Source organism: Rutilus rutilus, assembly GCF_951802725.1.
Source record: "Rutilus rutilus genome assembly, chromosome: 17".
In the NCBI taxonomy this organism is placed as follows: domain Eukaryota; kingdom Metazoa; phylum Chordata; class Actinopteri; order Cypriniformes; family Leuciscidae; genus Rutilus; species Rutilus rutilus.
In genome coordinates, this window is record NC_140230.1 from 15,515,676 (window position 1) to 15,528,657 (window position 12,982).

Genomic DNA, 12,982 nt, shown 5'->3' on the forward strand with positions numbered 1-12,982 from the left:
TGGATCCGCATGTCATTGGAAGTGATCCGATGTCTTAAAATGACAGTGGGTAATAAACCTAATGCGGTCTGTGTCCTTAATATTGATCAAGCAACAAAAGAAAAAGAAAAGCATTCACTGCTCGTTAATAGCTTTAATAAGGATTAATTATATTTAATTCATTTAAATATGTCTGCTTGAAAGAATAAAGAATGATGTATGCAAGTAGTTATAAAGAATGCATATATCATTAATTGAAAAGAAGACTGTGTTCTACTTTAGGAAAAGTGGTTTTATTTCATTTTAAGATATTTTTTTAAGTCACACTAGTTAAATCTGTATCTGTATTGCATGTTCAAAATTTATAAATGTTAAGTTATAAAATGTGTCACCTTTTTCAGACCTTCTGAGTTTGCAGGTATGTAATATATTATATGCATCTAAAAATCTTTTGTCCACCAAATTAATGCCATATGCAATCAGCATAGAGGACAAAAGCAAAATGGGAACCTTTGAAATTAATTAAAAAAAAAAGTAATAATAATGAAGATGTGTATTTGCTGGTCATGCCACATTTGTAGTCTTTACATTTAAAAAAAACTATATGAAACCAACATAAATACAGGGTACATTTCTAAGAACTTACCGTGTGTTTTAAACTAGATTTTTAAAAGACACGGCAAACTCATTTCTATGAAATGAAAGAAAATGGGGTCGATTTTGATTAAGTATTGTTTTTCAGCACTCGTATTGTATTTCCCAAGAGCTGCTTTTCCTTTGTAACAGAACTACACCTGCAGCCTAAAAATGTATAGGATCACATGGAACTTAATTCTTTTTTTGTTTGCGTCCACAGTTTTGCTGGTGGAACATGGGACTGGGAGTACTTGGGTTTCGCCTCTCCCGAGGTAACTGTTTTGTTTTGCTTGTTTTGAGACTTTGGCCATAGTTTGTGTAAGAGTGTCTTTGTTAAATGTATATTTGTGGCCAACTTAGTTTGTGAAGGGTGCCTGAGGTTTTGCCAGTGCCTATAGAACAAGATGTAGTCTTGTTGCAGCAGTTGTGAATGTGTAAGACCTGTAATGTGCAGTTAAACAGTGTACCGCTATTTTGTTCTAATCTAAAGATCCAGAGGAATCATGCCTTTCTCGGGGGAATTGATCCGAGAGAGCACTGTCAGTATACAGGAAGCCATCCGCAGGTATTAAAGAATCCTCATTAGACCCCATCTCTGGAACGGCTGAACGAACCGTGGAATGGCACCTGTCATGTACACCCCATCACTTGTGTCATTGTCAACTTTTAGTTGGTTGCATGTTTTCTTTTTTTCTGTTCATACTCTATTGCCGCTGTTTATATATTTCAGACGATTGCTGTGCACTCCAGATTAAGAATTCCGATGCTGTTTTAACATCATCTGGAAACCGAGATCTTTTTCTTTCCTGTTCATATTTCCCGACATGGTCTTCTAAAAGATGCCTTTGGTCTTGCAACTTCAAAAGGCAGATTCCTGCTTTTTGCTTTGACTATGCCATGAAAGGTCATGAGAAATGGGTTTTTGCAGACATTCCATGGTGAACCAGGTCACCACTTCAGTCTGTATTGCTGGTTGCTGCTCTTCTTTTGAAATCATGTATGCAGGCTTGCAGTTTCATTTTGCTCTGGATTTATGGCTTGTAGAAAGAGGAATAATAGTGATGCACTTTATTCAACTTTTTATTATTGATGCTTGAGCGTTACCTCTCAGGAATGTTTTGTCCAAATGTATGTATTATTATTTTTTTGAGTTTGCTACCGTTGTTGCATGCTTATTGCATTCAGCTTCAGTTTGGTTTAGATTTGTCAACCTATGGTGAAAAGAAAGTTTTAAGAAGAACAGTATAGATCAGTTATGATCTGTGAACATGTGTATATACTCGAAATGCCATATCTTGTTGGTTTTGTAGTAAATTTCATTACAGACTGTTTGAATATGTACGTGATCTGAGGAGCTTAAAGGATTAGTTATCCAAAAAATGAAAATCCTGGCATAATTTACTCTCCCTCATGTCATTCCAAACTTGTTTGTCTCATTAATTTCACAAAATACAGAAGGAAAAACCTTTAGTAATGCTGGTCACCCTTTTCATTTCAAATGATAGCTGTGTCATTTTTGCACATTATTAAAAATGGTCTTCACAGGTCTTGAACAACATGGTTAGTACTAATAACAGGATTAACATTTTTGGTTGAACTATTCCTTTAAAAGTCTTTTTGACTTTCCTCAAAAAGTCTATCTGTTATTGTGAAATGATAAAGCCAATAGCCCTGAACGTTGATGTCACACAACAGAATTCCTGTAGAGAAAGTCTGACTTGTATTCACAGGGTCCAGTGGGAATGCTGGTACACCCAATGAAGCAGCTTTGAAATGGGGTTGTGTGCGGTTTTGTGTTATAGGAGTATGCCGAATTCCAGTACAGACGCAGACACAGGCAACGCAGGAGAGGAGACATGGCCAGCCTCCGCAGCAACACACCCGACCCTGATGACCCAGGCCACGGCACTTTAGGTACGTTTTGTGAACGTGTTCTCATTTTGGAGCCCATATTTGGTCCCACATGTGTGCATTTGGTGCTCCATAGTTCGAGCAGCTGCAAGTACAGTTTCATAATTGTTTTGCTGTTCTTTCCACACTAAGCTCTGCAAAAAAAGCACTGTAAATCTATTTATCACTTTCTTTTGCAATATTGGCTTTTATGAAGCAGCATAAATTCATGTAATGAATCTGTCAGGCCTGATGTTCTGCATATGATGACACTAACAACACTTTCTATACATTAAATCTGACTGAATCCAAATTGTTTAAGCAGTTTATAGCCAAAGTTTGTGTTCCATTCTGTGTTGATTACATGAGGTGAATTACATCCAAATAGGGCTGGGTATCGTTCAAAAAATTTCGATACCAATACCGATACCTTGATTTCGATACCGGTTCCTGATCGATACTTTTTTCGATACCAATTTTATGAAATCCATTTTAACAAGATTACATAACACATTACCTCAGAAAAACTTTGGTTTTATTTTTTCAGTTTGACTCATGCTCCTTAGTCAGTGCACAAAGGAACAAAAAAAGCACAAAGGAACAAAATATTCTTTATACATATACATAAGGTACAAAATATTTTTTTTAGAAAGAGCTCATGCTCACCAAAGCTGAATTTATTTCATCAAAAATACAGTAAAACTTGTAATATTGTGGAATAGTATTACAATTTAAAATCTTATTTGAATATATTTCAAAATGTAATTTATTCCTGTGTTGTCAAAGCTGAAATATGAAAACAGTTTTTGGAAGGTCATTTTTGATCACTTTAATGCATGCTTACTGAAAAAAAATTTCACTGAGCACAAGAGCCACACTTTTGATCGACTTTTCCACATCTTTAGGGTATTGTGAGTGTGTGTGCTTGCGTGTCATTGAGTATGTGCGCGAGTTTGTGTGTGTGTGCTCGCGTCCATAGGCTCGCGTCTCATGAGAATGTGCGTGGACAGTTTGTGTGCGCGCGCGCGTCTCATAACAGTATGTGCGCGCGTCTCGTGTGTGTAGAGTTTGCGTCTATGTGCGTGAGCGAATTTAGGCGTGTCGTTGTGCATTTCATAATATATGTATTTGTTTGAGCACTGACGTTGATGAGTTAACCCCTTAGGTATCGAAATCTGGTACCGAAAAACAAGTCATTTTTCGATACTCGATAGTATCGAGGCAATTCGGTCGGTACCTAAAAAATATCGAACTCGGTACCCAGCCCTACATCCAAATGATCATTAGAGGGTCTGTAATCCCTTGTGAAAAGCAAGTACACTTTCTTTTTAAAAGTGTACTTAAATGGGTTGAAATGAAAGTGATGAACATGTACTTTATCAAAATTATAACATCTGCAAGTAGAGTTTTGTGCAGGTTTCTACAATTGCACATTCAATACAATGAAGCACAGTTTTTGTTGCAAGGAATAGTTCACACAAAGTGTGTTTACATGCACTTTAAAAGGTTGATTGATTTCATTGGAAATTTGGATTAACTGACCTAGATAGTGTAGCTCAGCTTCGTCCATGATGTATTCACCATAACCGGACTGGCCTCAGTTGGCCTCAGTCCTGTGCACTTGTGCCGAAAGACAGCGGTGGTGCATTCATTGCGTGTGTTTAATATTTCAAATATTTGATTACGTCAATTAGTGTTATCACTGTACCAAAATTACAGTAGCGGGTACCAATACCAGTAAAAATTTCACAGTTCTTGGTAGTTGGTACCAATTTTGGTACCAGAGCAAAAATTATTGGAACTATTTTAACTATTTGAAAATAAAAATATTGATTTAAATGGGTTTATTATTTGTGATGATAATAATTATAAGTAAATAATAAATGTAAACAGCATTTAGCCTTCAAATGCTTAGTAAATAATCCTTTTAAAAGGATCAAGTGAAAAATTTGTAATAGAATGAAGGACAAAGAAACATACATATTACAGGTCTATTACACTCATACTACTTAATCCACATCTATTTTGACATAGTATCTGATTGTTTTGTCCCGTCTGTTGCTATAGTTATATCACTGTCAATCATTGCAATTTCGGATTCAGTCGCGCATTTAAAGGGGTCATATAATGCCATTTTTGTACAAGCTAATATGATTCTTTAGGGTCTAAATTAAAAGTTTGTAATATACTTTAATTAAAAATTCTCATTAGTATTGTAAGAAAACACTAATTTTACCTGGTCAAAAACAGCTCTGTTTTCAGCACGCCGTTTCAGTGCATGTGTCTTTAAATGATAATGAGCTTTGCTCACCCCGCCCCTCTGTTCTGTGGGTACACCGTATTAGACATTCTCTGACCGTATCTAACACAATAACCACGTGTTTTTCGTTATAAACGTGGGATTATGAATTATATTGAGAACGTCGTACATAGAAAACATGCCGTAATGTACCCTGAGTGTAAACCTTAGACGCATTCATCGTGAAGCCTGCAGCAAGGTTTGCAAATTTCGCAAAGATTAATATAAATACTAATATAAAGGTTAATAAAACATTACACTCACATCTTCTGGAGGTTCAGCAGGAACACGTTGGTACCGATCCGTTTTTTCTCGTTTGTGAAGCTGTCTGGTGTGAAATGATTCGCGCAAACATGAAAGCACAGACGATCGTGGGGAATCCCCGTGAGGGAATCCCCGCGTCAATCCTTTGGGCATATGGCTTCAAAAACAAAACTCAGCCACTGCTTCTTCAACGGCTCGGATTTAGGAACATCCAAATGACTGCTGTGTTCCTTATTACATCTAAGAACAGAACACCACAATCGCTTAGACGCCATTCTACTCCAGCATATCAACAATGGCGGACTACTATGACGACGGCTGTCACAGCTTGCTCAGGGCGGGTCTTGTGTTGAAACACGGCTGTCAATCACAATAGCGGGAGGGGCGTACGATCTTATGATGTCACAATATCGAACGGCTTGATTTCAGAGATGGTCAAACATATAAGGAGATTAAAACAAAACCACTGGATGGATTTTTATCATGATAGGATGGTTGTGTACAGGCACTGCCAACAGACATTTCAGTGCAATCAACTTGTAAAAGTGCATGTACCATTATATGACCCCTTTAAATACTGTTGTATATCTAGAAACTTTGCAGTGTACTGAGCAGCATGAAAAACAAAACTTTTTTCAAATTGTATATAGGTTATAAGCAGAAAGTGAACAAAGAGCGCTCCCTTTATAATGACTGAAGTTAATCACTACATTCTGCACCTGCTCACTATGATCTACACTACTTCAAAAACTCCTGTTATAATAAAAAATCTGTCTACACTGCACAATGAGTCTTATTTATACTTTGTTGGTAAAAATGAAAAGATTCACAAGTGTGCAGAACTCTAAAGCGTGTGGTGAACAACATTTTTTGAGCGGAGTTGAGTGGATTCTGACTAACTTAAACACCTCTGATTGGCCAATGAGTTCACGCGCTCAACAAATATTGATTGGCTACAATGATAAACGCTTCAAAAACATGTTGTAAATGGAAACCTTTGACGCTCTTCACAGTGCTTGGACAGACACACGTGAGCATTTGAAAGCAGCCGCCTATCAGTGGGTACCAAATGTACTCGGTAACACCGGTACTGCAGAAATGCTGGTATCGTCACGTTTTTAAAATTTCAGTACCGACTTGGTAACAAAGTACCTGTACTTTTGACAACCCTAACGTCAATTATTTGTTATTCTGAATAGACAGATGAAGACTTGAGCTCCACTGCACAAAATCCCACTGTAGATTATAACCCTATACTCAATATGTGGTATCTCAGAAATCACTGTGGTAGCAAATCCCACCATCCCAGTATTTTTCCACCATCCCCCTTGATATCATTGATTTCGTAGTGAGAGGGTAACCTCAGGTTTATTCCTTAGTATGTAAAAAGAGGAAAAAGTGGAACTGCTCTAGCAAACTAACAAAACAAATGATTTTCCATTTGTCTTGTCTTATAGACACGCAAGAAATTGGTGGTGGTCACAGACAGGGTCTACCCATGGTGAGTCGAGACTCTTTTAACAGAGGTTCTGTGGTAGAATGTCACAGGTGTTTATCCTCAGCTGACAGTAACGTCTGATCTTTTACCCTACAGCCTCACAGTTCCCTGGATGAGGATGATCCAAATATCCTGTTGGCCATCCAGCTGTCCCTGCAGGAGTCTGGGATAACTGCTGGCGGTGATGCTCAAGAGATCCTCGCTAACGAAGCATCTCTGGGGGCCATCGGAACATCTCTGCCCACGCGGCTGGATCCGGTGCTGTGCGGGATAGACGTGCCCCGTGCTGCCCTGAGCAGCTCCGAGCTGCTAGAGGTGGGTGACAGCCTAAAGAAGCTGGGTAATATCAGTGGCCAGAATGTTCCACTGCGTTTCGACAATCTCAACAATCCTTCCCGTGAGTCTGCAGAGGGCCCCTTCCAAGCTCCTTCGGGACGTATGGAAACCTCTGATTTCGGTTCAGACAACGCCAACCTTCTAGGCAACATCATGGCTTGGTTTCACGACATGAATCCGCAGAATATCAGTTTGGTACCTTCAGCCGGTGCAACTCACCAGGAATTCAGTGCTCAGTCGGCGAGGATGATGTCAGAGCAGACCGAGTGCGCCATTCCAGAGTGGACAACAGAGGGCGATAGAGAGGTGGAGTTTGACTCCGGTATCGGTGCGGGAGAGCGTGAGCCTGTCAGGCCGACACAGCTGGACCTAGTAGGTCTTGATATGTGTCCGGTACCTCTTTCGTCCATCGAGTTGGGCGATACTCCGAGCGCTTCAAACCCGTGTCACTCCGATACCCCAAAATGTGACTCAGACCCCGACCAGCCTAGCAGTAGCTCCTCTGAATGGGAGGGTCAAGTACACCTTGTATGAAATATTGACTTCACTCACTAGTTAAACCACTTTTTTGACGAAGTAGCTGCCGGATTCTAAACCTGAGGAACAAGATCAATCCTGACGAGAAGCTTTGTGTTGTCAGATATGTAGAAATTGAAACCGAGTTATGTAAAGAGGTTGTTTTTGAGTACTCATTCAGTACTCGTGTGTTTCAGGCCTTTGTGCTTGTGAGGCATGTGTTCTTTGCTCCCTAAAAACTCTTTCCAATCCTGGAGTGTCAAACACTTTTAAAAGAGTCAGCAACTGAACTAGAAAGAGATCTGAAGACGAGATAGGAAGTGAGGTAGCCAGAAAAATCTACTGTATAGAATAGGACAGTATTGGGTGCGAGTTCCTGTTCTTTTTATTAAAAAGGATGTAAAAGATACTGTAGGTGCCAAAAACACTGGCTTGCACACGCCGAGTGGAGGGTGTGCTTATCGTGCCTGCTGCTGAGGGCCTAGTCGCCTTATTGAGTACACTATCCTTCCTCTAAACTAGACCTGTAGTATCAGAGAAGTACACATCAGCATCAGGCTCACAAGAGCTGTGAGGCTGATAATAACAGAAACTAAATGAACAGTAACTGTAGTTGCGGACAACATTTCTTTTTCTATCAAACGTAATCACTGTAATCCGTCATTGGTTAATTAGAACGGAAAGTACCGGCGAGGTTCGACTCGGTTCAGGAGCGCCGCACCAGCTCTGGAAAACGTTTTCTCTCTGCAACTTATCACAGTGCCTTTTCTGTGAAACTTCTCTTTATTTATAGCCTCTCTCTTGTGCTCAGAGCCCGGAGTGTGGGAAGTTCCAATACACATTGTACTTGTACTTTCAGGTGGCGATTAAGCAAACTGAGCTCAATGTTTTTTAAAAGACATTTTTTATATATGTTCGGTTCCTTTCGCATGCCTCTGGCCCCTTCCCCCAGGGTGTTTTTAAAACAATTATTTAAAAAAACAAAACAACGTAAAAAAAATAAAAATATTAATAAAATTTGCGGATTATATCCATCTATACTATACATTGTGTGTTAAGATGTGATATCCACATGGAAACAATGTGTAAAAATCGAATTCTCAGATAAAAAGAAAATCCATAGATGTGGTCCAGGTGCATCTCTGATAGAAAATTATGAATATGTGTATTTTACTTTCGTTTTTTCAAAACGTACCACTTTTTGAAACCATGTTTTCTCTTCAGAATATCTAAGGTCTCGTCTATGGATCATTCGGTAGAGGCTGAGACGTCTCAATGTGGTGTCCAGAAGCTGTTTTAACTGCAGATTTACAGTACATTTCCACACATGGTGGAGCTTACCCACAGTTACCATTTTTTTTACAATGAATTTAACTGTGGTATTTCTCGATAATAAATTATGGAAATTAAATTTCTATTTATTTGAAATTGAATGTCCTTAAAAATAAAGAAAGAAAGTGGATGACAATTAAAAAAAAAAAAAAGCAAAAACAAATGAGCGCCAATATATATATTTTTGTTGTGTATATCAAAATGTAATAACACAGTGCCACTTTTCAATATCTGCTTATTACTTAAAATGCGACTGCTGAAATGATTGTTGAAAGCCATTCAGATAAATTAACCGAATGTTTTTGATTTGCTTTTATTTTCTTGCGAACACCTGGCCAACTTATCATCAGACGAAACTATCATTTCAGCTAAATCAGAGCAGCACTGAGTTTTAAGCACTTCAGAAAAATTGCACAAAATTAGTTCACATTTCAGCCTTGGAATAACCCATTTTAGCTCATAGGTGTGTCATTATAGTGGCGGTTTTAGCTGTGGGTTTGATCGAGCAGACGCCTGATGCTTTGCTGTGGGCTTGATGTCATATGTATGTTGAAAATGACCTTATGTCCTAATGCAGTATTGCATAGCATAAAACTTTACAAAGTGAAAATGAAGGCAAATCTGTTTGCGAAGTGTTTTTTGGAATCATTCCATTAGTTTGGAGGAGTGCACACATGATTTTTTTTTTTCCCCCTGTATGTACAGTATGTATGTGTGATCAGAATCAGTAAAGCTCACTAAACCGCAGTATTTCTTCGGACTAATGTATATCGCCAAAGGTGGAGGTGGAGCTGATGTCTGTTCAAAAGAAGCATATGGTAGATTTTGAACATCTGTCCAAACATGACAAAAAAAGTGAATGACAAAAGTTGTCCTGTATGTGACAAGTATGCTGTGCATTAAGTAATTATAATAAAAATAGATCATGTTTTCTTGACAAAAGTGTCAAGGCTATTGTTTGGGGGAGGGGGGGTGGCTTTTGTTTTTGGGGTGAGTAAAGCACATTTTGTAACCCATTACAGATTTTATATTGTTAAACATCTAATCCTTGAAATGGTATTTGCACTTTCATAATCTCTACTTGATACATTCCCAATTTATATGGAAAATACAAATGTGTGATGTTTGGCCAATGAATTGGACCGATTTGAGTGTGAATCTGAATAAAGTTGCTAAGACAAGTTCATTTGTAAAAGTGGTAGTATTCTTTGAACATAACGTACAGTGAAAGTCCAGGTGCAAAATCAACATGCGGAGAGAAAAAAAACTATTATTATTATTTATTTGTAACCTCAGACTTGCCTTCAGATTAATTTATTTGTATCTAATAATAATATTAGCTTAATAATATTTGTGATGTATATTTTTATAATTTATTTTGTATCATATAATAATAATAATAATAATAAATATCAGTGTTAAATTATAAAAAAGTATAGTGTGTATATATAAATCCAGTACAAATAAATCCACAGCTAGCTGTGCATTAAGTATGGAGGCAAAGAACCAGACGCGGAGTGCATTTAAATCCTATAAATCACAGCTAGCCGTGGATTATCCCGCTTATACCATGGTCATGTGCCAGCACTGACAACTTCAAGCTGGTTTTGATGTTTACAGTGCCATATTTGACTGGAAGGGTTAAAATGATGGTTATTTTCGTTGGTTAAGGCGCGTTCGATGTAGCTTTCTGCCCGCTTTGAATCATTTATTTGAATGAATAAATGAATTATAACATTTATTAAATTCCTTATCGAAAGAGAGAGAGTGAGAGATGAGAGATACGTGTGTGAATAACCTGCGCCTGTTCAGGGTCTCTCTCTGTTAACAACAAAGCTATAGTTTATTTACTTCAAAACCAACGGTTACTTATATGAGAAATATAATGTAGCGATTTAGCAGCAAAGCTATTTTATTAATAAAAGTCGCTGGGCAGCGTTAAGTTTCTGTGCTCTGAGTGATGTATGTGTGTGTGTGTGTGTGTGCTTCAGTGAAAACAGCGTATTAATATAGAACAGCGATTAAACTGACTTGGAACAACCTGTGCATTACACTTCTTCTTTTTTTTTTTTTTCTTCAGCCAATCAGAATTGTGTATTCAGGCAGACCATGTATTACAATTATTATTACTAAAACTATTACTAATACAAATGATTAAAGGGGACATATCATGAATATCAGACTTTTTCTGTGTCTAAGTGCTATAATCGGGATCCCGGTGCATCTGCCAACACAGAACACGTAAAAAAAAAAGTGACAACCTTTCTCTGCAAGCATCTAAAAAAAAAAATAAGCCGATCAGATTTCGCTCCCCTTCTGACGTAGGAAGGGGATCTTATTATATTACCGCCCCTTTATCTGCATCTTTTCACCGTAGACTGTAAAAAAAGATGGACGACGCCCCTTCACACTCTTCCATTGGTGCATCTTGTGCAGATTTGGGACCTGATTCTGTGCAGTAGTGAAAGTGAAGTGGAGCCGCGATATCAAGGTCCCGCCCACACTCTCGCAGAAACCGAAGTGTAATTTGATTTTTTTGTTTCCATCGCGTCCATTAGACTAGACGGAGATGGCGGGGTTTATGACCTATACTGGGACCAACCACCGGAGGGTGATCGAAACGATTTGGCTTCACTTTTCAGGACTTGTGCGACACGCTTGGTTTCCACCCACAGCGCCGCCATTTGGTTTCACGAGCGACAACAATGTGACCAGTTCTAACGCAATGGCATAAGTTTGAGCAAAGCATGCAAACTGTTCTGTCGTTGGCTGCACAGACGAGAACACTATTTATAAAGACGTCAGGGAACTGTCAACTTGAGTAAAAGTTAAACATGACGGTACATGCAAGTCGATGAGATTAATCAATGTAACAACAGAGACTAACATAACAACTACATAAATTAATCCACTAACCATTCAGAAAATTCCAGGTGCGTCTTAAAAGCTGCCTCTCCGTAAGGCAGCACTCTGCAGCTGGTTATTTCTGAGATCGGGAGATGAGAACTGAAAGTTTAAAATTGAACATTTTGTAGATGAAAGAATATTTTGAACTGAAATTTCAGACACATTCTGGGAACACCATAGATTTATATTACATCTTGTAAAAAGAGGCATCACCTTTAAATACAAATTATATTATAGAATTTGAATTATATAATTAATTTGAATAATAATAGGCTAATAATAATAATAATGTGTTTAATAAAAAATATTGTAATTAAGGCAAGGCTAAGGTTACAAATAAGATTCTTATTTAAAATGAAGTCTATGAGGTTATTTTGTGAGCGTTTGGCCCTCTAGTGGGCAAAATTGGAATGACGCTTTCAGGCAAAACAAATTTCTATGCCTGCTTTCTTGAACTGTTACTTCCCATGAAGTACATCTAGTAGACCACAGCAGTTTAACATTCAGAAATGGGGACTTAGGCACACGCATAATGATAGTTTTCAGGGGAAAAAAGGAGCTGGGTAATGTTGTATAAATCAATGCATAATTTATGACTTTATTTATTGGATAGATGCCCAGGGGTCAGACGTTGGGGGAATACCAGGAGGTCACGAGCACAGTGGCTTTACTGAGCCAAATGTCAGAATTTGCAAACTGCTGTTGAATTAGAGCCCGTTTTATGAGGAAGGATCAGAGATCTTGCGACGTGAAGGTCCTTTTTAGGACCAACAAAGATTCACTTTCGATTAGGTAATAGTAGTGTACTGCAGTGGACAAAACAACGTTTTTGGATACTTAAGCCACATTTAAAAATGCATGAAAAAGTTTGCTTTATGTTTTACATAAAACAATATCAAACCAAATGGCATTAATTTTGAAGAGAGAAAACACAAGCACACTTCTCAAGGAAAGTTTGTTAGGTTTTTCACTAAAATGATCTTGGCAACAGTAATAAAATGAATAAAAAAATAATAATAAATGTCTCTACATACGACATTCAGAAGTGCGGTAGTGTGAATAATGTGAAACATTGCAAAAAATATAATGATTAAATAATTGTTAGACTTTTTGTTGATGTTTTTTTAAGCCTATAATTTTGAATACTTAATGATAATCTAGTTTATTTACCCTTCATGCTTGATGAAATGTGATACATCCAAATCTACAGTATATATAGGATTTTCATATTTGTATACCGTCAACTCGAATTGTAAGATCTTTCAAATGAATTCCTGATTGATTTACATGTTTACTGACGCTTTATTATAAGTTACAAAAGTGAC

At 37.8% G+C, this 12,982-nt stretch overlaps 1 protein-coding gene across 2 annotated transcripts in view; it reads left to right on the top strand.

Moving 5' to 3' along the window:
• ankib1b (ankyrin repeat and IBR domain containing 1b) overlaps positions 1 to 8,871 on the top strand; it is a 39,241-nt gene extending 30,370 nt beyond the window's left edge. For both annotated transcript variants that reach the window (XM_084385372.1, XM_084385373.1), the window contains exons 17-20: positions 836 to 887; positions 2,418 to 2,529; positions 6,526 to 6,569; positions 6,663 to 8,871. In XM_084385372.1, coding sequence (XP_084241498.1) covers positions 836 to 887; positions 2,418 to 2,529; positions 6,526 to 6,569; positions 6,663 to 7,436 — 982 coding nt within the window. In that variant the 3' untranslated portion in view covers positions 7,437 to 8,871. The remainder of the gene's footprint in view (positions 1 to 835; positions 888 to 2,417; positions 2,530 to 6,525; positions 6,570 to 6,662) is intronic.
• Positions 8,872 to 12,982: the final 4,111 nt, after the last annotated feature.